Source organism: Nesoenas mayeri, assembly GCF_963082525.1.
Source record: "Nesoenas mayeri genome assembly, chromosome: 2".
NCBI lineage: Eukaryota > Metazoa > Chordata > Aves > Columbiformes > Columbidae > Nesoenas > Nesoenas mayeri.
The window spans coordinates 879,971-906,385 of record NC_137543.1 but is presented as its reverse complement, the minus strand read 5'-3'; the positions used below and the strand labels follow the sequence as shown (position 1 = coordinate 906,385).

Here is a 26,415-nt window from a genome sequence, read left to right as displayed (position 1 = left end):
GGGGACAGGGTGGCAGAGGGGCTGTGAGCTGGTTCTTCACCAGAAAGCACACAGGGGATCCCATTGGTGTCCAATGTCTGCAGCGAGCGTGGAGATGGAGCCGGGCTGTTGTGACACCTGGAGACAGGGTGGCAGAGGGGCTGTGGGCTGGTTCTTCACCAGGAGAAGGGACACGGAGCTCCCGTTGGTGTCCACAGTGTCTGGAGGGAGCGTGGAGATGGAGCTGGGCTGTCGTGACGCCTGGGGACAGGGTGGCAGAGGGGCTGTGAGCTGGTTCTTCACCAGGAGAAGGGACACAGGGGATCCCATTGGTGTCCACAGTGTCAGGAGGGAGCGTGGAGATGGAGCTGGGCTGTTGTAATGCCTGGGGACAGGGTGGCAGAGGGGCTGTGGGCTGGTTCTTCACCAGGAGAAGGGACACGGAGCTCCCGTTGGTGTCCACAGTGTCTGGAGGGAGCGTGGAGATGGAGCCGGGCTGTCGTGACGCCTGGGGACAGGGTGGCAGAGGGGCTGTGAGCTGGTTCTTCACCAGGAGAAGGGACACAGGGGATCCCGTTGGTGTCCACAGTGTCTGGAGGGAGCGTGGAGATGGAGCCGGGCTGTCGTGACGCCTGGGGACAGGGTGGCAGGCAGCGGGGACAAGGTGCAGCAGGAACTGTGGTTGGGCGTCAGGTGTGTTCCTGCCCATGGGAGCTGTGCAGCCCTGGGGGACCAGGACCCGTGCTTGGAAACACCCGAAGCCTGAGCACCCCGATCCAGCGTGGAAGGTTTGCCCAGAGCAGGGGCCTCATCCGCAGCGTCTCGTATGCCGACGGAGCTGGGAAATCCCATCCCCACACTGGCTCTGTGTCCACGCCTGCTCTTGGTGACATTGGGCGCCGAGGGAAAAGAGGGACAGAGAGGCTGAAGTAGCTCCGGGAGATGGTTTGGACGGGGCAGGAGGCTGAAGTGGCTCTGGGAGATGGTTTGGACAGGGCAGGAGGCTGAAGTGGCTCCGGGAGATGGTTTGGACAGGGCAGGAGGCTGAAGTAGCTCCGGGAGATGGTTTAGACGGGGCAGGAGGCTGGAAGTGGCTCCGGGACATGGTTTGGATGGGGCAGGAGGCTGAAGTAGCTCCGGGAGATGGTTTGGACGGGGCAGGAGGCTGAAGTAGCTCCAGGAGATGGTTTGGACGGGGCAGGAGGCTGAAGTAGCTCCGGGAGATGGTTTGGATGGGGCAGGAGGCTGAAGTGGCTCCGGGAGATGGTTTGGACGGGGCGAGAGGCTGGAAGTGGCTCCGGGAGATGGTTTGGACGGGGCGAGAGGCTGGAAGTGGCTCCGGGAGATGGTTTGGATGGGGCAGGGGGCTGAAGTGGCTCCGGGAGATGGTTTGGACGAGGCAGGAGGCTGAAGTAGCTCCGGGAGATGGTTTGGACGGGGCAGGAGGCTGAAGTAGCTCTGAGAGATGGTTTGGATGAGGCAGGAGGCTGAAGTAGCTCCGGGAGATGGTTTGGATGGGGCAGGAGGCTGAAGTGGCTCCGGGAGATGGTTTGGACGGGGCAGGAGGCTGAAGTAGCTCCGGGAGATGGTTTGGATGGGGCAGGAGGCTGAAGTGGCTCCGGGAGATGGTTTGGACGGGGCAGGAGGCTGAAGTGGCTCCGGGAGATGGTTTGGATGAGGCAGGAGGCTGAAGTGGCTCCGGGAGATGGTTTGGATGGGGCAGGAGGCTGAAGTAGCTCCAGGAGGTGGTTTGGACGGGGCAGGGGGCTGAAGTGGCTCCGGGAGATGGTTTGGATGGGGCAGGGGGCTGAAGTAGCTCTGGGAGATGGTTTGGACGGGGCAGGAGGCTGAAGTGGCTCCGGGAGATGGTTTGGACGGGGCAGGAGGCTGAAGTAGCTCCAGGAGATGGTTTGGACAGGGCAGGGGGCTGAAGTAGCTCCGGGAGATGGTTTGGATGGGGCAGGGGGCTGAAGTGGCTCCGGGAGATGGTTTGGATGGGGCAGGAGGCTGAAGTGGCTCCGGGAGATGGTTTGGACGGGGCAGGGGGCTGAAGTGGCTCCGGGAGATGGTTTGGACGGGGCGAGAGGCTGAAGTAGCTCCGGGAGATGGTTTGGATGGGGCAGGGGGCTGAAGTGGCTCCGGGAGATGGTTTGGACGGGGCAGGAGGCTGAAGTGGCTCCGGGAGATGGTTTGGACGGGGCAGGAGGCTGAAGTGGCTCTGGGAGGTGGTTTGGACGGGGCAGGGGGCTGAAGTGGCTCTGGGAGATGGTTTGGACGGGGCAGGAGGCTGAAGTGGCTCCGGGAGATGGTTTGGACGGGGCAGGAGGCTGAAGTGGCTCTGGGAGGTGGTTTGGACAGGGCAGCTGCAGAGGGACAATCATTTTAAACCCAAGGAGGAAGAATGAAGCTCTTGGGCGAGCTGAGCAGCTGCCGGAGCTGCTCAGGCCACTTGTCCCCAGGACAGAGCTGATGGGCTTTGTCTCTCTGCACTCCCAGGTGGCCGTGAGCACTCGCTGCTTAATGAGCCCTTTCCTTCCTTCCTTCCTTGTGCAGTTGGGTGTCCCGGGAGAGGAGAGCGAGCGCGGGCTGGGGACCAGGGCCCTGCCAGCACAGCCAGGCGGTGGCAGCTTCACATTTCATCACCAGCCATGGTCCCCGATTCAGTGACCGCACAAATGCAAAGATTCACGCGATAGGATCTTACTGAGCTGTGCTTTTCTGTCTTTCAGGCCAAAGGGGCTCCCAGGAAGAGCAAAACCTTGGAGGACGATTCGTCGTTGAAGGACGATGAGGATCTGCTTGCTCAGAATGAATACGAAGAAGACAGCTCAGATGAAGAGGTAGGACCCGGCGCAAGGGGTTTTCAATACATGGCTACAGGGCAGAGGTGATGGATTTCCCTCGGTGTCGGCTTCTGTGTGCGCGCAAAGCGTGGCAATGCAGTCAAACCTCATCTCTGGAAGGGAAGCGCAGAGCTGGCGGGAGACCCGGGCGAGGGGACGTCGCCCAAGCGTGTCACTTGGGCTCTGGGGAGCCGTCCGCCCCGCCGGGAGTCGCACAGCAGTGCTGTCTGTGCCGTGGGAGCTGTGCCCAGGCTTATCCAGGGTCTCAGGGGGTGCCTGGGGGGCATTTGGCTGGGGGGCTCCGTTCGGTGCTCAGGGCTCTGCCGCGCTCGCCGGGGGGACCTCGCCAGGTTTCGTGTGTCGGAAAAGGTTGGAAACTGCGTGGAAGGTAGCAGGATCTCAGCAGTAAAACGCCCCGAGGGCTTGGTTGTTCCAGACAAACTTCATTGCCTTCCTTAATCGTCTGCTAAATCAATTAATGCGATTGGCTTCTATCAGCTGTTTCGCCAGAGCCCTGGGGTCGGGATGGGGGGATTGCCAAGGGCTGTGGGGGCGTTTGGATCTGGCCCGTGTTGCTGGGGTCTGGGTTCACCTGCGAGGGCGCTGGGCAGCCTGAGCGTGACTTGGACGAGCGCTCCGCGGAGCCTCCCGCGCGCCCCCGGGGTGGAATATTTCAGCCTGTCTCCTGTTGAAGTGCCGAGGAGCACCGGAGCGCAGCAAACCCCGCGCGCGGGCAGGTGAGGAGCCCGCGGGGCCGCTGCGAGCGCGGGGCGTGAGGAGCCCGGCCGGGGGACGGCAGCGCGGCCCCCGCGGGGACGGCGACTCCTGTCTGCGCCCCCAGCCTCGGCACAGCATCCAGAGGCTCTGCGCTTGTCCCCGGGGGCTCCGAGCGCCGCGTCGGTTCCCGTGTGAGCCCCGGCGGGGAGGCGGCGGTGCCGGCTGCGCCCCGCAGCGCTGCGTGTTAGAGGCCCACCTGGGCTAACGCTGGAGCTGCCGCAGCCCCTGCCCCCGGGTCTGGAATACAGATTTAGAGAGAGGGGGAAATATATGACTATAGAAAACATACACTTGTGTAATGTCTCCAGCATAACCCAGGCAAAAAAACCCAAGCCTTTCATGCAGGAATTCAAGGTCTCTCTCCCCAGCTGGTCCTGCTTCAGGGCCCCGGTGGGGGGAGCGCTGATTCAGAACCTGTTGACATCAGAGCAGCTTCCAGTGGCTTTGTTCCTTGTTCCCCGTTCCCAATCCCCTGCCCTCCCTCTGTAATTGTATTTATCTCTCTTCCATAAGAACCCTGATGCTTCTGTTTCCTGCGGCCGGGATGCGCACACTGGGCGCTTTGTGCCGGTCTCCGGGAGCGGCGCTTGGCCGCTGCTCCGCGGCCCGGTGGCCCTGAAGCGCTGCGAAACGCCTTATTGCTGCAGATAGCTTCTGTATTTTCATTCTGTTGGATTGTCGCTTTGAGACGCAGCCTGCGCCGCAGCCTCACGCCAATTAACGTGCAGCCTCATCCTAATTAAAGCATTGAGACACAGCGGTTTGGTGCGCTGCTCTCCAGGAGGGCGCTGGGGACTGGACTCCATTCCCGGTGTGACCGTCCGCACTGGTTTCGGGGAGCCTGGCCCGGCTGGGAACCGCGGCAGCCGGATTCAGTGCCGGATGTCGCTTTGTTCCCCGTCCCTTTCCGGAGGCGGGGGGTGCGGGGGCAACACGGGGCTCCGGGGGTGCAGAATCATCACCCGCATCCTTCCAGCTCCCAGCCATCACCGCGTCGGAGAGAGCCGGCAAACCGTGGCGTTTGCCATGGGACCGCGGGCTGGGGGTGGCGGAACACGTGGGTGTGCGGTCCGTGGTGGCGGGGGGTCCTGGGTGACCCCCTGTGAGAGGCACCGCGCTCCCCGGCGTGTCCTGTGGGCAGCGTGGACGGAGCCATGGAAGCTGGAGCTGGCACCCCCTTTCCTGCCCATTGGGGGTCCCAGCCCTGTCCCCGTGTCCAGGGGCGCCAGGGCCCTGCCGGGCACGGCACGCAGCTCGGGAGCAGCTCGTCCCTGGGCTCTAGGGGGTCACACAATCTGGGTAGAGATCCAGCCTTGTGCACCTTGATTATACCCATCTGTGATCATTATCTCTGCACACCTCGTTATCTTTACTGGCAGCAGCCCTAAATGTGAGCAATGGACAGTCGTCCCCTTGCGCGCGTTCACACGTTGGCGTTGGGCAGCAGCGGCTCCAGCAGTTGGGTACGGCAGCGGGAAGTGTCCCTGTCCCCTCTGGTCACAGAGTGGGTGCTGCTCTGGGGCTCTTGGGGTGCTCCCCAGCTCCCCTTTGCCCGGTTTCACCTGCTAACCAGGCACTGTCACCTGCAGCCTGACCCGGGGCTCTGCTCCCAGCAGGATTGCTCCCTAAACCAGCGGCACTTTGGGAGAATCTCCGGTGGCACCACTACCCCGCGTTGTGCCGCCGTCAGTGCCGCGGCTGGCGCTGAGCCGCCGCGCTCCCCCGCCGCCCGTGCGTGGGCTTCGGAGCTCTTTAATAAAGAATAATAGCTCAGCCCCGCTCTGCCCTTGTGTTTAGCACAGGCTGGATTTCTCCTCGCTGTGCTCCTGCTCACTTGGCAGCCGCCGGCTCGTTCTGGCCGGGCGCCCGGGCCGCTCTGTGCCGCGCGCTCCGACCAGAGACACAACAAAATAAATCGGTTTCCTGGCCGGGGTGGGTAGAGGAGCCCGTGTCGCACGCAGCGCCCGCTCCCGGTGCCCGGCGAGCCGCGTCCCCGCGCCGGCCGGCACCGCAGCCCCAGCGCCTGGCCGCCGCGCCGGTGCTGCCGGGGTCCCCGCGCCGGCCCCCCCGGCCATCCCTCCGGCGCTCGCCGAGCGTCCCTTCCTCTTCAGCGCTCGGAGATGAATGGCCGTGAGCTGCAGAGGCTGTCAGGGCCTCGCTGGGAGGAAGCAGTTTGGGGCTTTTGTTTGGTTCTGTTTCCTCCCGCAATGACTATTCCATATGTCAGTGGATAATGAATGAAGGCGCGTTGAGTGCTCCTCGGTGAGCCGGCGGCTGTTCCAAGCCCACTTCCCTCCTCCGCAGCGCAGCTGACCCGGGCGGGGGGGCTCAGCGCTGGCCGGGCCAAGGGAGCTCTTCTTTCAGTAGCTGATTAGCCAAGAGAGAGGGGAAAAAACCCTCCTGCAGAATGTGCTGCTGGCAGACAGCTCCTTCAACTCATCGCTCGTGTGTGTGTGTGTGCGTGTGTGCGCGGCTCTGCCGGCGCTTCCCGACCCGCCTGGCCCCAGCAGCCGCTCCAGGCTTCCCCCTCGCCGCCCGCGGTAACCGCTCACCAAACCTCCCCCGCGAGCGTGTCTGGCCGGGCAGCCGCGCGTGCTCGGCCCCGGCTGACGGCTGCCGAGGTGCGAAAGGGCTGCGAGGAGCCGCGGCTCTGGGACATGAGGAGCCGGGGCTTTGGGACATGAGGAGCCGGGGCTTTGGGACATGAGGAGCTGGTGCTTTGGGACAGGAGGAGCTGGGGCTTTGGGACATGAGGAGCCAGGGCTTTGGGACGTGAGGAGCTGGGGCTTTGGGACAGGAGGAGCTGGGGCTTTGGGACATGAGGAGCGGGGGCTTTGGGACGTGAGGAGCTGGGGCTTTGGGACAGGAGGAGCTGGGGCTTTGGGGTGTGAAGGAGCCAGGGCTTTGGGACAGGAGGAGCCGGGGCTTTGGGGTGTGAAGGAGCCAGGGCTTTGGGACAGGAGGAGCCGGGGCTTTGGGGTGTGAAGGAGCCAGGGCTTTAGGACATGAGGAGCCGGGGCTTTAGGACATGAGGAGCTGGGGCTTTGGGCCATGAGGAGCTGGGCCATGAGGAGCCGGGGCTTTAGGACATGAGAAGCTGGGGCCTTGGTCTCCAAGGAGCCAGGGCTTTGGGCCATGAGGAGCTGGGACTTTGGGACATGAGGAGCCGGGGCTTTGGGACAGGAGGAGCTGGGACTTTGGGACATGAGGAGCTGGGACTTTGGGCCATGAGGAGCTGGGTCTTCGGGCCATGAGGAGTTGGGGCTTTGGGACATGAGGAGCCGGGGCTCTGGGCCATGAGGAGCCGAGGCTTTGGGACATGAGGAGCCGGGACTTTGGGACAGGAGGAGCTGGGGCTTTGGGGTGTGAAAGAGCCAGGGCTTTGGGACACGAGGAGCCAGGACTTTGGGCCATGAGGAGCCGGGGCTTTGGGCCATGAGGATCCGGGGCTTTGGGCCATGAGGAGCCGGGGCTTTGAGCTGTGAAGGAGCTGGGACTTTGGGCCGTGAGGAGCCGGGGCTTTGGGACATGAGGAGCTGGGGCTTTGGGTTGTGAAGGAGCTGGGGCTTTGGAACAGGAGGAGCTGGGGCTTTGGGACATGAGGAGCCCGGGCTTTGGGACATGAGGAGCCCAGGCTTTGGAACAGGAGGAGCTGGGGCTTTGGGGTGTGAAGGAGCTGGGGTTTTGGGGTATGAAGGAGCCATGGCTTTGGGCCGTGAGGAGCTGGGGCTTTGGGCCATGAGGAGCGAGACCTTTGTGCCATGAGGAGCGAGACCTTTGTGCCATGAGGAGCTGAGGCTTTGGGACATGAGAAGCTGGGGCTTTGGTCTCCAAGGAGCCAGGGCTTTGGGCCATGAGGAGCCAGGGCTTTGGGACATGAGGAGCCAGGGCTTTGGGTTGTGAAGGAGCTGGGGCTTTGGGTTGTGAAGGAGCTGGGGCTTTGGGCTCCAAGAAGCCAGGGCTTTGGGCCATGAGGAGCTGGGGCTTTGGGCTGCTGTGTGACTGGGAGTCAGGCCACAAGAAGCCAGGGCTTCAGGCTGCAAGGAGCCAGGGCTTTGGGGTATGAAGGAGCCGGGGCTTTGGGACATGAGGAGCTGGAACTTCAGGCTGCAAGGAGCCAGGGCTTTGGGCTGTGAAGGAGTTGGGGACTGGGGCCATGAGGAGTTGGGGATTGGGGCCGTGAGGAGCGGGGCATTCGGGCTGCCGGCGGGACGGTCGGCAGCGCTGCCGGGATGGAGCCGGGCGCACCAGAGCTGGGAGAGGAGCAACCCAAGGGCTGCTTTGTGAGCAGCCCAGGGCTCGGCCCCTCTGCGGCGCTGTGGGGGCGCTGGGGCTCCTTGGCCCCGGCTCTGCCCTCGCAGCGCTGCAGAAGCCCCAGCACGTTGTTCCCGACTGTGCCAGCACCGTAACCACGCCGAGCCCGGGAGCCCCGGTCCAGCTTCCCCAGGGGAAACGCGGAGGAGCGGGTTCCCAAACCATCACATTGTTTTGGTTGGAAATGACCATCAGGTCCAACCATAACCCACCCCGGCACTGCCCCCTGTCCTGAGAACCTCATGTCTGTCTGTCCAGCCCTCCAGGGCTGGTGACTCCAGCACTGCCCTGGGCAACCCGTTCAATGCCCCACAGCCCTGCTCAGCAAGTGTTTCTGTTGCCAAATGCAAGGTTGTTTTATTTTCCCGTTGGGGGACAAGCACACCCTTGTGTCGCTGTGCCCTTTCCAACACGTGCCCGTTGTTTCTCGGGGAACACCGATGCTCTGCGGTGGTTTCCTACACCGAGAAGGCAGCGGGACAGGGATCTTTAGCCCGCACATCCAGGGTTCGGGATCACACCATGCGAAAGGCTGCGGGGTAACGGCCCCTCTGCGCCCTCCTGGGCTCCCAAAGAACAGTCGCTCGGGGAAGGTTCTTGCAGGTACCCTCTGCAAGCGGTGCTGCTGCGCTCGGCGCGGGGAGGGAGCCGGAGGGGCTCGAGAAGGGGCGAAAGCTCCGTTGCAGCCCGTGGGTGAGCTCCAGCTCCAGCTCCAGCTCCAGCTCCAGCTGCAGCGCCATGCCCCATCGCCATCGCTCCCTTCCCACAAGAGGCAGCGAGAGCAAGAGGAGTTGCGGAGATGGATAGCGGGGATAATTGGTGGCCTGGGGGGAATGTGCAGATGAAGAGATGTGAAAAGACAAGATTTGTGTGGTTTGGAGGCGAAGCGGAGTCTGAGAGGACACAATAACAGGATGCAGAAGGTAGCGCGGGGGGATATTTGACAAGATGAAAAGGCATCGGGTTTAAAACTGAAATGGCAGGAGAGGGACGCGCGCACCGTGCAGGGGGATTATCTTACATGGCCGTGAGATGCCGGCGGTGCCAAAGGCTTTGCAGATACTAATGTGAATAACAAGAACATCTGGAGCGACAGCGTTTTAAAATGAAATGGACGTTCTCAGGACCTCACGGATCAAAGCGCGGCCCCTCAGCCGGGCCTGGCCCGGGTCCCGGCTGTGCCGGCAGCACCTGGTGCTGCGGGGCGGGCGGGCGGTGGGACACACCGCCAAAGGCAAGGGACGGGGACGGTGGGACACACCGCCAAAGGCAAAGGACAGGGGCGATGGGACACACCGCCAAAGGCAAGGGACGGGAGCGGTGGGACAGGACCCGCCAAAGGCAAGGGACGGGGGCGATGGGATAAAAACAGCCAAAGGCAAAAGATGGGGGTGATGGGATAAAAACAGCCAAAGGCAAAGGACAAAGGATGGGGGTGATGGGACAGACCGCCAAAGGCAAAGGATGGGGGCGACGGGACAGGACCCGCCAAAGGCAAGGGACGGGAGCGATGGGATAAAAACAGCCAAAGGCAAAGGACAAAGGATGGGGGCGATGGGATAGAACCCGCCAAAGGCAAAGAATGAGGGCGATGGGACAGGACCTGCAAAAGGCAAAGGATGGGGGTGATGGGATAAAAACAGCCAAAGGCAAAGGACGAAGGATGGGGGTGATGGGACAGACCACCAAAGGCAAAGGACAAAGGATGGGGGTGGTGGGACAGACCACCAAAGGCCAAGGATGGGGGTGATGGGACAGGACCCGCCAAAGGCAAAGGACAAAGGATGGGGGTGATGGGACGGGACCCGCAAACCCACCAAAGGCAAAGGCCGGGGGTGGTGGGACAGGACCCGCCAAAGGCAGAGGACAAAGGCCGGGGGTGGTGGGACAGGAGCAGGCAGAGGCAGAGGACGGGGTGTCCGGGAGCTGTTCCACCCGGCTCGGAGGAAGGCGGGCAGGAGGGAGGGCTGTGCAGCGCTGTTGGCAGCGAGCTTCTCTCCAGCCAGAGCCGACCAGGCTTTGGGCAAGCGCCGCCGGCGTTGCTGCCAAGTCGCGCTGGGTTTCTGATAAAAGGCTCCGTGCGGGTGGGTGTGGAGCCCCCGGCTGCTGCGCTTTCTGCTCCGAGCGCCAGCTGGACAGACCGAGCAGCAGCAGCTCTGTGCCCACCCACCGTCATTCCCTGCGCCTGGGGAACAGCTGGGGGTTCAGGACAGACCCCATACCCACGTTTCGGTGCTGAGTGCCTCCCCGCGGCCAACGGGGAACGGCGCAGCGAGCGGCTCGGGCACTCGCTGTCCTAGCATTTCCAGCCAGGACGGAAAGTTTGCGTGTGATGGAGAGGGGGGAGCTGGGACTGGAGCAAACCCCTTCCCCACGGTGCTGCCGGCGGTGGCTCAGCGCTCGCCACGCTGGCACGGCCGCTCCGGCGGCCCCGGCGGCACCGGCCCCGTGTCCTGGCCCGGCCGCGCTGCTCTCGCTCGGGATCAGCGAACCCTGGGGGTCCAGGTGGAGAGCGGAGGGGAAAGGCGTCAATTAACAGGTGCTGATATCATCGTGAAAAAAACCCAAAAGGAGCTAAATGACTCTGTCTCTTGGCTGCCCCAACCTTGATATTTAAAGCGTTTGTGAAGCAACTCAGTTGGGGCAGGAAAGGCTTTTTCCTTCTGGAAGGAATGACATCAGCGAATGCACTGAAACCATCAGCTCCCTGACCCGAGGAGAGCGAGAAACCCACAACAACGTTCGCCTGAGGAGTGGAAACTTTTCCTTCTTTCCCTTTTTTTTTTTCCATTTACTTTCCCCCCGCGCGCTGGGGCTGCTCCGTGCTGCGGCTCAGCTTACGGCACGCCGGCCCTGCCGCGGCTCAGCTCACGGCACGCCGGCCCTGCCGCGGCCGTGCCATCACGGCCGCCTGGAGCTGCGCGGGGGCCACGATTCACCCTGTGCCAGCGTCGCACCGGGGCCACCGCCCACCAGTACCAGCATTACCATGCACAGGGCGAATCCACACCATGCAGCCCACAAAAGCATTGCCAGAGCCGCGGTTTCCCCGGGACGCGGATCGCCGAGCGTGGACGGTGAGCAGGGCACGGAAACACCGCTTTGGACTTCACCTTTGGAGAGCTGTGCTCTCAGAAGGCTTTAAATGTATTTTTAAAAGCCTCGTGAACTCCAAAGCAGTAAAACAAACTTGAGTGAATAGTTAATAATTCAGTGCCAGCCGAAATCCAGGAGGGCAGCGCTGAGTGTTTCCCCAGCCCCGGTGAGCTGGATGAGCCCTGCGCCACCTCGGCAGCTCTGGCAGCGCTGGCCTGGTGGGACTCACACCACAGACCCCCCCAAAGCCGGTGTGACCCCTCTGCCTCCCGAGAGCCCCTGGTTCCTCGCGGAGGGCCAGAGCCGCTCCTGGAGCAGCAGCACGGCTGCCTGGCCCTGCGCCAGAGCCCCGGGCACGTCCCCAGGCAGGGAGCCGCGGCAGCCGCAGCGCTGGGGTCGCCGCTCGGGCTCCTCCCGTTGGGCGGAGGGGACGCGTGCAGCCCCGAAGCGCTGGCCGCTGTTCCAATGTCCCACTTCATCAGGCTCCGCGCCGGGTACGGGAGAACGTGCGGAGGAAGCTGGAGGCCGCTTGGCCAGTTCAGGAGACCGGGCTGGGCTGGGTTGTTAGGCCAGGACTAACGCTCCAGCCCAAAGATGATTATCCTCAAGCCCTAACGTGCCCAGCAGATATTTGCTGCCGTTTAAACGGAGCACGCTGACATCTGCTAACAGACACGCACACGTCTGTCAGTGGGGGCTTTGCCATGCATTTTCCACTCCCGGTGGCACAGTCTGGTGCTTCTCGCCCCGGTGCCCACGTCCGACCTTCATCTCCTGCCCATCGCATCCTCATGGCTCGGTGGGCTCCACTGCGTTGCCCGTCGGCATCGCCCGCATCCATCTCACCGGGGCTTTATTTGGTATTACAGCCCCAGCCGTGTCGCTGGTGCGCGGGAGCTATTTGGGACGATTTTTGGGCTTGCGGTGTCGACTTCCAATTCCAAGACAGCGCTCACAGCTTTTGGATTGAAATACCTGTCTATGGAAGGCTCTGTGCAAACCAGTATTTCCGCGCCGGGCCGGCTGCATCCCGGCGGCTTTCGGGGCAGCCGGTGCCTGCGGGATTCCTCGGAGCTCACGTCAGCCGGGTGTATCTGAGCGCTCAGGGCCAGGAAGGAGGGACTTTGGAGCTGGCAGGATAGGAGCCGTGTCCGCGCAGCCCGGGCTGGGGAGCGGCGCCCGGCTCAAGGGGAGCGGCACGAGCGCCCCGCTCGTCCCGAGACGCGCATCGCCCAGCGTGGACACGGCAACACTTTGCCTTTGGAGAGCTGTGCTCTTGGAAGGCTTTTAACACACGTTTTAAACAGCCCGATGAACTCCGAAGCAGTGAAACAAACTGGACAAAATAGTTAATAATTCAGTGCCAGCCAAAAGGCCCCCAACTGAAAACCAAGTGCTGATGGGCCTTCCTGCCCTGGCCGTGCTGCCCTGTGGGGACACAGGTGGCAATAACCGAGTGGGAAGCTTGGCACGGTTGGTTTTGGCGGCGTTGCGGCTGCGGCCGTGCGGGACGCGAGGGTGACGTGGCGGGGAAGGGACGTGACATCTCCCCGCTCACCGGGGCATCGGCAGCTCCAGCGGACCTGACTTTGAACTCACGGCAACAGGAGCTTTGTGGGGGCCTGGGGAATGAAAATGTGGTTGAAAGGAAAGCCAGGTCAGGTCATAAATTCCCGACTGTCCCCTGGTGCAAAGGCGGGACACGCGGGGGACTGCACGCGGGGGACGGCGGCCTCGGCGCACAGACCTGCCCTGCCAGCTGGGACAGTGAATTTGGCTGATGGTGTTCATGGCATCACAGGGTGGTTTGGGTTGGAGGGACATCAGAGCCCCCCCAGTGCCCCCCGTGCCATGAGCAGGGACATCTCACAGCTCAGGGTGCTCAGAGCCCCGTCCAGCCTGGCCTGGGGTGTCTCAGGGATGGTTCAGCCACCACCGCTCTGGGAACCTGGGCCAGGCTCTCACCACCCTTCGGGCAACAATTCCTCCTTGTGTCCGGCCCAAATCTCCCCTCTTTTAATCTAAAACTGTTACTGCTTGTCCTATGACAACAGGCCCTGATAAAGTCTGTCCCCGTCACCTCCCGGCTGGGGACAAGGCAGCTGCTCTTAGTCCTGGCCTTGCAGACCCAAGTCCGGTGCCTCCTTGTTCTTGCTCACGGTTCTCTCCGTGATGTTTTCCCTCTGTCCACCAGCACAACTTGTCCTAAAAATCACCACTCAACCTCAGTTCCTGGAAATACTCAGGAACAGACTAATCAAGCCCGTTGCAAAGCTCTGGAAGGTGGTGAGTGGGCTCGTCGCTGCCAGCACAGACGGGCCGGTCCAAGCACCGAGTGCTGCGCAGGAGCGACGGCCCCGTGGGGCAGGGCAAGGGCTGTGGGGACAGAGCTGGCAATGGCCGTGGGGACAGAGGTGGCAACGACTGTGGGGACAGAGCTGGCAATGGTTGTGGGGACAGAGCTGGCAATGGCTGTGGGGACAGAGCTGGCGATGGCCGTGGGGACAGAGCTGGCAATGGCTGTGGGGACAGAGGTGGCAACGACTGTGGGGACAGAGCTGGCAATGGTTGTGGGGACAGAGCTGGCAATGGCCGTGGGGACAGAGCTGGCAATGGCTGTGGGGACAGAGGTGGCAACGACTGTGGGGACAGAGCTGGCAACGGTTGTGGGGACAGAGCTGGCAATGGTTGTGGGGACAGAGCTGGCAATGGCCGTGGGGACAGAGCTGGCGATGGCCGTGGGGACAGAGGTGGCAATGGCCGTGGGGACAGAGGTGGCGATGGCTGTGGAGACAGAGCTGGCGATGGCTATGGGGACAGAGGTGGCAATGGCCATGGGGACAGAGCTGACGATGGCTGTGGGGACAGAGGTGACAATGGCTATGGGGACAGAGGTGGCGATGGCCGTGGGGACAGAGGTGGCAATGGCTATGGGGACAGAGCTGGCGATGGCTGTGGGGACAGAGCTGGCGATTGCCGTGGGGACAGAGGTGGCAATGGCCGTGGGGACAGAGCTGGCAATGGCCGTGGGGACAGAGCTGGCGATGGCCGTGGGGACAGAGGTGGCAATGGCCGTGGGGACAGAGGTGGCAACGGCTGTGGGGACAGAGCTGGCAATGGCCGTGGGGACAGAGCTGGCAATGGTTGTGGGGACAGAGGTGGCAGTGGCTGTGGGGACAGAGCTGGCAATGGCTGTGGGGACAGAGGTGGCGATGGCTGTGGGGACAGAGCTGGCAATGGCCGTGGGGACAGAGGTGGCAGTGGCCGTGGGGACAGAGCTGGCAATGGCCGTGGGGACAGAGCTGGCAGTGGCTGTGGGGACAGAGCTGGCAATGGCTGTGGGGACAGAGCTGGCGATGGCTGTGGGGACAGAGGTGGCAATGGCTGTGAGGACAGAGGTGGCAATGGCTGTGGGGACAGAGCTGGCAATGGCTGTGGGGACAGAGGTGGCAGTGGCCGTGGGGACAGAGCTGGCAATGGCCGTGGGGACAGAGCTGGCAGTGGCTGTGGGGACAGAGCTGGCAATGGCTGTGGGGACAGAGGTGGCAATGGCTGTGGGGACAGAGCTGGCAATGGCTGTGGGGACAGAGGTGGCAGTGGCCGTGGGGACAGAGCTGGCAATGGCTGTGGGGACAGAGGTGGCAGTGGCCGTGGGGACAGAGCTGGCAATGGCTGTGGGGACAGAGCTGGCAATGGCCGTGGGGACAGAGGTGGCAATGGCCGTGGGGACAGAGCTGGCAATGGCTGTGGGGACAGAGCTGGCAATGGCCGTGGGGACAGAGGTGGCGATGGCCGTGGGGACAGAGCTGGCAATGGCCGTGGGGACAGAGCTGGCAATGGCTGTGGGGACAGAGGTGGCGATGTCTGTGGGGACAGAGGTGGCAATGGCTATGGGGACAGAGCTGGCAATGGCCGTGGGGACAGAGGTGGCAATGGCCGTGGGGACAGAGGTGGCAATGGCCGTGGGGACAGAGCTGGCAATGGCCTCCTATTGCTTTTTGTGGCTTCCTGGGAGAGTGTGGGTGAAAATTTGACCTGTGGGTGCCCGGTCAGTGGTGACTCTTCAAGTGGGCTCGGTGGGGAGGTTGGTGGACCTGAATGGTGACTTTTATTGACGGAGCAGAGGGTTTGGTTATTAAAGGACACGTTGCTACATGGGAAAGGAGGATGGCAAGTGCCAGGGCACCCACACACTGCACCTCAGACCCTGGGGCAGCTCTGGGCCCCTCACGCCATGAAACCCTTGAGGTGCTGGAGCGAGTGGAGAGAAGGGAGCGGAGCTGGTGAGGGGCTGGAGCACAATGTGATGGAGACTGAGGGACCTGGGGGTTCAGCTGGAGAACAGGAGCTGAGGGGAGACCTTGTGAGCTCTGAACTGCCTGAAAGGAGCTTGGAGCCAGGGGGGTCGGGCTCTGCTCCCCAGGAACAAGCGCCAGGAGCAGAGGAAACGGCCTCAAGTTGCCCAGGGGAGGTTGAGGTTGGATGTGGGAACAATTTCTTCCCCAAAGGGCTGTGGGGCATTGAACAGGCTGCCCAGGGCAGTGCTGGAGTCACCAGCCCTGGAGGGCTGGACAGACGGACACGAGGTTCTCAGGACAGGGGGCAAGGACAGGGTGGGTTGTGGTTGGACTTGATCTTGAGGGGCTTTTCCAATCAGAATGATTTAACGAGTCTGATCTCCAGGGGTCCCTTCCACCATGAACAAGCTGGACATGCTCAATGACTCTGTGAACAGGCTGGACCCCGTGCTGGGGGTGGTTTGGAGTGGAGGAGGCGGGTCAGCTCAGCTGCAGCACACGTGTGTGTCCACGTGTGTCTTCACGTGTGTATCCACGTGTGTGTGCACGTGTGTGTGCACGTGTGTGTGCACGTGTGTGCCCGTGTCCGTGAACAGGCAAACACATGCTGCCGCCCCTGCTCTCTGCTGCCATCACGTTCCCTTTCCTTTGGTCCCCCCATGCAGTGCTTGGGGTTGTTTCTCTCCGGCGGGGATAAGATCTTGGGGCGCTGGGCTGGGTGGTGAACGCCAGTGGGTTTGGGGGCTGCCTCCCCCAAAGGGGCTTTTCTGCCCGTGCCCATTTAATGGGGCAAATTCAGGTGTTTGTGGCTCTGCTGCCAGAGCGCTGCTGGGCTCCAGGAGCACAGACCAGGGTTTGGGGAGCCCATGGGCACCCCCGGGCACCCCTCTGCCACCCCAGGAGAGGTGGGAGCAAGGTTCTTGGAAGGACCTTTTGTCCCGCGGTCAGGCTGGGTGTTGGGGACACGGAGGGTCAGCCGGTGTGGCTGTTGTAAGGACACACACGACGTGACAGGGCCGAGCATCCCTCGGGACAGTGCGGGGGACGAGGTGCTGGCTCTATGCACAGGGTCAGCATCGCTCTGCAGAGCCAGGACCTGTCTCAGGAGCAAAATCCAGGGCTCTGCAGCGCTTGGGGACGGTTCTTTCCCGGTCAGAAACACGGATCCCATCCAGGGGGGCGAAGGGCCAGACCTTTGAGCCGTCCCCGAGCGGACCCGGCCCCTGCAGTAGCCCGGCTGGATCGGAAGCTGCGTCCTGTGCCTGCGCTCGCCTCCGGCCCCGGGCTGTAACTCTAGAGCGTGCGGAGCCGCTGCCGAGCGGCTGTTTGTCTGTCCGGGATCCACGCCTGGCTTTGCTCTGCTGCCAAACGCCGTTAATGGCTTCTGCCGGCTACCGAACCGACAGCTGCCAGAGGCCTTGGCCTGGGCCCCCCGCTGCCGGAGCGGCCCCCGCGCACCCCCAGCTGCAGCGCTCGCCCGCAGCTGCGCTCTGGCTCTGCCGCTCCTGCGCTCCCCAGCGAGCCCTTTGTTTGGGAAAGAGCTGCTCCCCATGGCCTCCAGCGCCTGAGATACACTCACAGCCTCTGCCCTTCGCCCGGGCTGGGGGGCTGGCTCCCCCACCCCATCTCCGGGCGCTCGGGGAGCACGCTGACCCCAAGCCCCCTTTTCCTTCACCTGCCCCCACACGGGTTCATCCCGTCTCTTTCCTCTCCCAGCCTCAGGTTTTCCCATGGGGTTGCTCAGCCGTGGTGGCCGTGGGTGACAACCAGACACGGTGTTTGGTGGGGACACGAGTGGGCTGCTCCGGGGGGCTGCCCCGGGCTCCGGCCTCCCCGGAGAGGGGCTGGGGGCACGTGCGAGAGCTGCCTTGGGACGATCGGTTCTGCGAGGGACCTGGGACTCATTGAACCTCTCTGGCTTCTTGCTTAATGACCGAGGCTTGGGGACGGCAGCCCCGAGGAATCCTGCGTGGTGCTAGGCTTGCAGCACCTCGGGGAGCGGGATCACAGCCCCTGCCTTGGGCGTTCTGCCTCCCCGAGGTTAGAATCCCAGAATTAATCGAACCAGAGAACCATTTTGGTTGGAAAAGCCCCTCGAGATCATCAAGTCCAACCGTTCCATGAAGGTTTTCCCTGCCCAGCTCTCCAGCCTGTCCAGGCCCGGCAGAGCCGCGGGTCCTGGTGTGCGGTGCGGAGAGGGAACTGGGGACACACGGGACACTGAGCCCTCCCCCCGGTCCTGACTGTGTGTCCCCGCGACAGATCATCGCCCCGAGAGATGGGGAGTGATCGGTCACTTGTGTCACGGTGATCAGCCGGTTGTATCACAATGATCGGTCACTTGTGTCACAGCAATCAGCCGGTTGTATCACAGTGATCGGCTGGTTGTATCACAGTGATCGGCCACTTGTGTCACAGCGATCAGACGGTTGTATCACAGTGATCAGTCACTTGTGTCACGGTGATCAGCCAGTTGTATCACAGTGATCGGTCACTTGTGTCATGGTGATCAGCCAGTTGTATCACAGTGATCGGTCACTTCTGTCACAGCGATCAGCTGGTTGTATCACAGTGATCGGTCACTTGTGTCACAGTGATCAGCCGGTTGTATCACAGTCATTGGTCACAGTAATCAGCCGGTTGTATCACAGTAATCGGTCACTTGTGTCGTGGTCATCGCTCAGTTGTGTCATGGTGATCAGTTGGTTGTATCACAGTGATTGGTCATTTCTATTGTGGTGATTGGTTGGTTGTGTCATGGTGACATCCCTTGTGTCATGGTGTTTGGTTGGTTATGCCATGGTGATTGGTCAGTTGTGTCATGGTGATCGGTTGGTTGTATCACAGTTACTGGTCACTTTTGTTATGGTGATCTATCAGTTGTGTCACAGTGATCAGTCACTTGTATCATGATGATCAGTTGGTTGTATCATGGTGATCTGTCGATTGTATCATGGTGATCAGTCAGTGGTATCACGGTGACCGGTCAGTTGTCTCATGGTGATCGGTCAGTTGTATCACCGTTGATCAGTCAGTTGTATCATGGTGATCAGTTGGTTGTATCACAATGACTGGTCAGTTGTATCCTGGTGATCAGTCGGTTGTATCACAGTGATGTGTTAATTGTATCCTGGTGCTTGGTTGGTTCTGTCATGGTGACTGGTCAGTTGTATCCTGGTGATCGGTCAGTTGTATCACGGTCATTGGTCGGTTGTATCACAGTGACTGGTCAGTTGTATCCTGGTGCTTGGTTGGTTCTGTCATGGTGACTGGTTAGTTGTATCCTGGTGATTGGTCAGTTGTATCCTGGTGATCAGTCAGTTGTATCACAGTCATTGGTTGGTTGTATCACAGTGACTGGTCAGTTATATCCTGGTGCTTGGTTGGTTCTGTCATGGTGACCGGTCAGTTGTATCCTGGTGATCCGTCAGTTGTATCACAGTGATCGGTCAGTTGTATCACAGTGATCCATTAATTGTATCCTGGTGCTTGATTGGTTCTGTCATGGTGACCGGTCAGTTGTATCCTGGTGCTTGGTTGGTTCTGTCATGCTGACCTGCCGGTTGTATCACGGTGATCAGTCGATTGTCTCACGCATCCCTGCTCTTGGCCGGGCCGCGGTGCCTCCCTCTGCTTTTTGGGCAGGAAATCTCTCTTTAATGGGCCGCAGAGGGGACCGGGCCGTGTTTTGCTAAGCGGGAGGAATGTGGACATGGCAGCCTCTGCTCCTTCCTCCTGGCGGGTCCCGGGGAGCCGCGGGGCCGGCTCGCGTGCGGCTCCGCCGCGCCGCCTGGTCCTGGCGAGGGCTGCGGGGCTGCAGGTGCGTGTCCGGCGCCGGGGGGGCTCCGTGCCCCCTGCCAGCCCCACCGCGCCGCGGGGAGCCCTTTCCTTTCATCCCGGGTTAGCTCTGCTCCCAGATGGCCGCCAGAGGGTCCCGGGGGCACTGGGCATGATTGGAACCAGCTGTCGGCATTCTCGCCTTCTCCGGGGGCAAACGTGGCGTAAGGGACAACGGGGACACCCCGGAGCCGTCGACACGGGGGGAACCGTCCCTGCCCAGCGCCACGCGGGGGCTGCACCCCCAGGACGCCGCTCGCGGGACCCCGTCCCGCTCCCCATCCCCGCGCTGCCGGTACATCTCGTAACCTTTAACGAGCGGGGCCTGCTCAGCACAGAAGCGAGAGCTGGGCGGCTGCTTTACGAGGCAGCGCTTTGCTTTGCCGCGGGGAGGGGGAACCTGCGCCCGGGCCAGCGCCGGCGTTTGGCGCCCGGTGGCACCTCCGGCACCTTGGCGGCGCGGTGGGTGCCGGAGGTGTCTGTGGGGCAGCCTGTGGGTTCGTTGATCCGCAGGTTCCCCCACAAAGCGGCTCTATGCTGTGGTTTCTCTTCTCGCAGCTGTGCCGGTGGATCCCCGTGGCCAGGCAGCTGCTCCGCGCCGAGCCTGGCTCCTGTTTGCCACGCTGGGCCACTGCCCACTGGGCCAACAAGCCCATGGCCCTGCCTGCTTTGCTCTACCAGTAACACCAGTGCCCAGGGTGGGGTGGACAATGGGGGCTCTTGGTGGGATTTGGCTGCGCGGTGGCGGCAGCGGGTCCTCCCCGTCCTCGGAGAGGGCAGAGTGCCCAGGAAGGAGGGGACGCCTGTGCCCCCCCCCAGGAACAGCTCCCAAGGTGTCGGGAATGGAAAAGTCCGAGCACGGTCAGAGCAGAGAAAGGGCACTTGCCAAAATTAACAGTTGATTCGGGTTTGCGGGAGCAGAAGCCAAAACGCGAGGAATCTTGGATCCGAAAAGGGAAACTTTTTGCTGTGGGCAGTAAATCAGCACGGAAAGATTGGAGGTGGGGAGGGCGGGGGAGCGCGGCCCCCGTGCGCGGCAGCGCTGCGAGCGTGGCCGTGGCCGTGGCCGGGCCCCGTGACGGCCGCCCCAGCCCGCTGGCGTTCGGGGGTTTCCAGTCCTTCCTCCTGTTGGTTGTGAGGCAAATTTCAGCTCCGCTCCTGGGCCTGTGTGGCTGCAGCAACCCCCAGCCTGCCATCTGTTGTGATGTGAGCCTGTGTTTACTCTGAAACCTACTGATTACCTCCCAGACTGCTCAGGGCTGAGCTTGCCATCCTTGTGGGAGCACAGGGGTCTCTGGGGTCGCTGAACCCCGAGGCAGCTGGGGCTGTTGGGGGCCGCCCAGCACCATGTCCATGCAGGTCCAGAGTCTCTCCAGGGATGGGGATTCTACCCCAGGCAGAGCCCGACCACCCCCCCAGTAAAACAGCATCTTCTCGTGTTCAGGTTGAATTCCAAGTGCGCTTCTTTGCGTCCCTGAGCAGCGCCCGGCTCCCTCCTCTTCCTCCATGGCTGGGATCCCCCTGCCCTTCCCCGCTGGGTTTTGGGGGAGGGCTCCAGGTGCGGCGCGGGATGCACGGCGGCAGGAAGGCCCCGGCAGCTGGCTTCGCTACAGAAAACACCTCGCCATAAATCAGGGGGGGGCTGCGGCGGGGGGAGGGCAGCGGCCAGCGGAGCCGCCAGCGCGTTCCCCCTCATTAACCGCTGCGGTTCCTGCGCGGCGCGGGGAGCTCGTGGGCTCCGGCGTTTCGCGGGTCTGTTCCAAGCAAGCGATGCTGCGGATCCTGCCCGGCTCCCCGCGCTTCCTCACCGCTCAGCACCCCCTCGCTGCTTCAGCTTCGCCGTTTGTCCATCCCCGGGAAGGTCGAGGCCGCGGCGCTGCTGCCCCGGAGTGCCAGCGGCGTCCTTGGCGTCAGCACAAAGCGGGGGGCGCGGGGGCTGCTCCTGTCACAGCCTGGGCAGGGGACACGAGGTGACGCGTGTCCCTGCGCCCTCGCAGGGGTCCCATCAGATCTGAGCCAGCGCCGGCGCTGTGGCGATGCCAGCGCTGCCCGGCCCTCGGGAGGACGAGGGGACCTGGGCTGGGGGGCGAACACCCAGGTCCGTCCGTCTGTCCCATCAAGTTCTGGAAGTCTCTGTGTCCCCTGTGCTCCACTCTGAGACCCCCCAGATCTCCCCCGGGGGACCCTGCACAGCCCCCTGCTGCAAACTCACGGGTTTGCTCTGCCTTATGCTGCCCAGATTTGGGGCAGGAGCAAAGGTTTTGGAGACGGGCTGGGACAGGAGCCCGGGCACACGCTCCGGGCACGCAGCCCCTCCCCAGCCCTTGCGGGAGAGGGAAACTGAGGCAGGTGGGAATGATGGATCGCAGGGGAGATCTTGGCTGCTTCAGGTGGCCCCTGACCCCCCGAGACCCCGCTCGGAGCTCTGGGAATCAGAGAATCATTTGGGTTGGAAAAGACCTTTGAGATCATGGAGTCCAAGCGTTGGCCCAACACTGCCCATGCTGCCTCTAAGCCGTGTCACCTCGTCGGTGCCCTCGGAAGTCCCGTTTGAGCACTGCGGGTGACTGGGATTCAGGCGACGGAGCCGGGGGGCCGTGTCGGTGCCCGCTGGGACCCCCGGTGTGGTCCCGGTGCCCGCGCCCGCTCGCTCGCCCTCCTCCGCGGCTGCCGCGGCTCCCGCAGCCCCTTCCCCGTCCCGTGCGCCGCGATCGGAGCTGACGGGCTCGATTTGTCAGAGATAAAAAATAGCGGAGGAGGAATGGAAAGACAGGAGGCACAGGAAAGCAGTTTGGTAGTTAGAGACAGAGGAACAGAATTAACGTGCGGTGGGGGATTTGGAGCGAACACTGCCTGCATTGTAATGTGATAGGGGCAGGGGAAAAAAGAGAGACCGAGAGAGAGGGGCTGACCCCGAATCCCCGGGGGAGCCGCGGGGAGAGCAGGAACGAGGAGAGAGTGAAGGATTCCAGAGGTGGACTGGCTTCCTCTCGCAGCAGACAGACACAGGGGAGACGGGCAGGGAGCCAGCGCTGTACCTGCACTTCCCATCGAGCCCCGACAGCTGGAGCTGCTTTGGGAGGGGGCCGGGGGCCGGGGGGCGCGGGGGCACGCGGGACGGGGACACGCGCGGCTGGCGGCGGGACCCGCGGCGCCGCAGCCGGGTGACGGGGCTGCGGGCCGTGCGGGGGGCGCCGGGGGTGGCACCTGCGCCGGAGCGGGGCCGGGGGGTCCAGCTGGCCGGGATCCAGCGGGAGGGCGGGCGGGGGGAGGTGGAAAAAGCCCCCTAACAGCAAGTAAATCAGCGGCAGCGCGGGGTCACACGTGGTTCCTGGCAGCCCCGCAGGTGCTAAGCGGGGACGCAGGCGGCAGCACCTTGTGATGGATCATGTGGGGAGCGCGGCAGCTCATTGTCCCCCAGCTTGGGGACGGGGCGGTGGGAGTGGGGGGTCGCCCGGGGCAGGGACTGCGCTGCCGTGGCCGTGGGACCCCCCCCCAGGGCCGGAGGGGTGGTTGGTGCTGCTGGGACACACCAGAGGCACATCCCTTGGGTTCCCCACGTCCGTAACCTCGGGTCCCCCACATCCCTTCCCTCGGGTCCCCCACGTCCCTCCCATTGGGTTACCCCACGTCCCTCCCATTGGGTTCCCAACGTCCCTTCCCTTGGGTCCCCCACGTCCCTTCCCTGGGGTTACCCCACCTCCCTCCCATTGGGTCCCCCACGTCCCTTCCCTCGGGTCCCCCACGTCCCTTCCCTCGGGTTCCCCGGGACGTGTGGCTCATCGGTGAGGCCAAAGGCTGCGCCTGGTGGGGACCGGGGTCTGGCTCCTGTCCCCAAGCCCCAGGGCACTGACAGAGGCATTAAACATGTCAGCATTGGGGACACGGCAGTGGCAGCATTGGGAACATGGCAATGGCAGCACTGGGGACATGGCGGTGGCAGCATTGGGGCCACAGTAATGGCAGCATTGGGGACATGGCCGTGGCAGCATTGGGGTCATGGCAATGGCAGCATTGGGAACATGGCAGCATTGGGGACACAGCAGTGGCAGCACTGGGGACATGGCAGTGGCAGCATTGGGGACACGGCAGTGGCAGCATTGGGAACATGGCAATGGCAGCACTGGGGACACAGCAGCATCAGGGACATGGCAGTGGCAGCATTGGGGACACGGCAATGGTAGCACTGAGGACATGGCAGTGGCAGCATTGAGGTCATGGCAATGGCAGCATTGGGAACATGGCAGCATTGGGGACACAGCAGTGGCAGCACTGGGGACATGGCAGTGGCAGCATTGGGGACACGGCAATGGCAGCATTGGGGACATGGCAGTGGCAGCATTGGGGACACGGCAATGGCAGCATTGGGGTCATGGCAATGGCAGCATTGGGAACATGGCAGCACTGGGGACACAGCAGTGGCAGCATCAGGGACATGGCAATGGCAGCATTGGGGTCGAGGCAATGGCTGAATTGGGGACACAGTAATGGCAGCATTGGGGACACAGCAATGGCAACATTGGGAACATGGCAATGGCAGCATTGGGGAAATGGCAATGGCAACATTGGGGACACAACAGCATCAGGGACATAGTAGTGGCAGCATTGGGGACACAACAATGGCAGCATTGGGGACACAGCAGCACCAGGGACATGGCAATGGCAGCACTGGGGACATGGCAATGGCTGCATTGGGGACATGGCAATGGCAGCACTGGGGACATGGCAGTGGCAGCATTTGGGACACAGTAGCGTTGGGGACACAGAAATGACAGCACAGGGGACATGGCAGTGGCATCACTGTCCCCTCCTCAACCATCGGCAGTTCCTGCAGGGTCACACGCAGGAACGTGGCGCTGGGCTCCTCCGGGGCTGCTCCTGCCCTGACGCTGGGTTGGTTTCGCTCTGCACCCATGGAATTCCAGGTGTGGTCTCCCCAGGGCAGAGCAGAGGGGCAGGAGAACCTCTCTGACCCACTGACCACCCCCTTCTAACCCACCCCAGGTCCCATTGGCTTCCTGGCCACAAGGGCCCAGTGCTGGCTCAGCCCACAGCACCCGCTGTTCCCACCTGGTCTCCCATCCAAGTACTGACCGGGCCCGACCCTGCTTAGCTTCCCAGATCAGATGAGATCAGGTGTTCTCAAGGTGGTATGGCTGTATATATCACATATGTGTGTATGTATATGTTGCCAAAGTATACCCTGATAGTATCTAAGCTAAACCCTTTTTTCAAGGGCAGAGCAGAGGGGCAGGAGAACCTCTCTGACTCACTGACCACCCCCTTCTAACCCACCCCAGGTCCCATTGGCTTCCTGGCCACAAGGGCCAGTGCTGGCTCATGGTCACCCTGCTGTCCCCAGGACCCCCAGGGGCAGCTCTGGGCTCCTCAGCTCAGGGCTCAGAATGGCGGCCCCAGGGGTGGCGGGATCACCTCAGGACAAGAAACCCTTGAGGTGCTGGAGCGAGTGCAGAGAAGGGAGCGGAGCTGGTGAGGGGCTGGAGCACAATATGATGGAGACTGAGGGACCTGGGGGTTCAGCTGGAGAACAGGAGCTGAGGGGAGACCTTCTGAGCTCTGACCTGCCTGAAAGGAGCTTGGAGCCAGGGGGGTCGGGCTCTGCTCCCCAGGAACAAGCGCCAGGAGCAGAGGAAACGGCCTCAAGTTGCACCAGGGGAGGTTGAGGTTGGATGTGGGGAACAATTTCTTCCCCAAAGGGCTGTGGGGCATTGAACAGGCTGCCCAGGGCAGTGCTGGAGTCACCAGCCCTGGAGGGCTGGACAGACGGACGTGAGGTTCTCAGGACAGGGGGCAGTGCCGGGGTGGGTTATGGTTGGACTCAATGATATCGAGCGTCTTTTCCAACCATAATGATTCTGCTATTCTATGACTTCTGGATCGTTTCACCCGCCGCTGGGGCTGAGGGCTGAACACTTGTGAACACGGTCAGTGTGTGTCTGCGCGAGGGGAAAATCCCACCGACGGCACGCGGTTCCTCTCGCTGGGACACGGGGAGGAGGAGCTGGGCCCTGTGAGGATGGACAGGGACAGACGCAAGGACAGAGGGTGGCCCAGGGAATGGCCAGGTCCCTCAGGCACCAGCGCTGCTGCCACCCAGACTACAGGGTCCGCTCTGCTCGGGGGCTTGGGAGAGGTCTTGAGGCATCTTGAGGGGTTGTGGTGGGTCTTGGTGGTCAAGGTGGGTCTTGTGGGATTGTGGTGGAACTTGAGGGGTTGTGGTGGGTCTTGAGGAGTTGTGGTAGGTCTTAGGGGCTGTAGGGGATCTCAAAGGGTTGTGGTGGATCTTGAGGGGTTGTGGTGGATCTCAAGGGGTCATGGGGGTCTTGAGGGGTTGTGGTGGGTCTTGGGGAGTTGTGGTGGGTCTTGAGGGGTTGTGGTGGGTCTTGGGGCTGTGGTGGATCTCAAGGGGTCTTGGAGGTCTTGAGGGGTTGTGGTGGATCTCAATGCTCGTGGTGGGTCTTGGGGAGTTGTGGTGGGTCTTGAGGGATTGTGGTGGGTCTTAGGGGCTGTGGGGAATCTCAAAGGGTTGTGGTGGATCTCGAGGGGTTGTGGTGGATCTCGAGGGGTTGTGGGGGTCTTGAGGGGTTGTGGTGGGTCTTGGGGAGTTGTGGTGGGTCTTGAGGAGTTGTGGTGGGTCTTGCAGAGTTGTGGTGGAACTTGAGGGGTTCTGGTGGGTCTTGGGGCTGTGGTGGATCTCGAGGGGTCTTGGAGGTCTTGAGGGGTTGTGGTGGATCTCAATGCTCGTGATGGGTCTTGGGGAGTTGTGGTGGGTCTTGAGGGGTTGTGGTGGGTCTTGGGGCTGTGGTGGATCTCAAGGGGTCTTGGAGGTCTTGAGGGGTTGTGGTGGATCTTGATGCTCATGATAGGTCTTGAGGGGTTGTGGTGGAGCTTGCAGAGTTGTGGTGGGTCTTGAGGGGTTGTGGTGGGTCTCAATGCTCGTGATGGGTCTTGGGGAGTTGTGGTGGGTCTTGAGGGGTTGTGGTGGGTCTTGGGGCTGTGGTGGATCTCGAGGGGTCTTGGAGGTCTTGAGGGGTTGTGGTGGATCTCAATGCTCGTGATGGGTCTTGGGGAGTTGTGGTGGGTCTTGAGGGGTTCTGGTGGGTCTTGAGGCTGTGGTGGATCTCAAGGGGTCTTGGAGGTCTTGAGGGGTTGTGGTGGATCTTGATGCTCATGATAGGTCTTGAGGGGTTGTGGTGGAGCTTGCAGAGTTGTGGTGGGTCTTGAGGGGTTGTGGTGGGTCTTAGGGGCTG

The 26,415-nt window shown here is 62.4% G+C and overlaps 1 protein-coding gene across 1 annotated transcript in view; it reads left to right on the top strand.

Annotated features, from left to right (window-relative positions):
* The window catches only part of BOP1 (BOP1 ribosomal biogenesis factor), a 69,235-nt gene that overhangs the window by 13,159 nt on the left and 29,661 nt on the right, over positions 1-26,415 (top strand). The window contains exon 3 of the mRNA XM_080340616.1: positions 2,709-2,819. Within this exon, the coding sequence (XP_080196742.1) occupies positions 2,709-2,819 (111 nt within the window). The remainder of the gene's footprint in view (positions 1-2,708; positions 2,820-26,415) is intronic.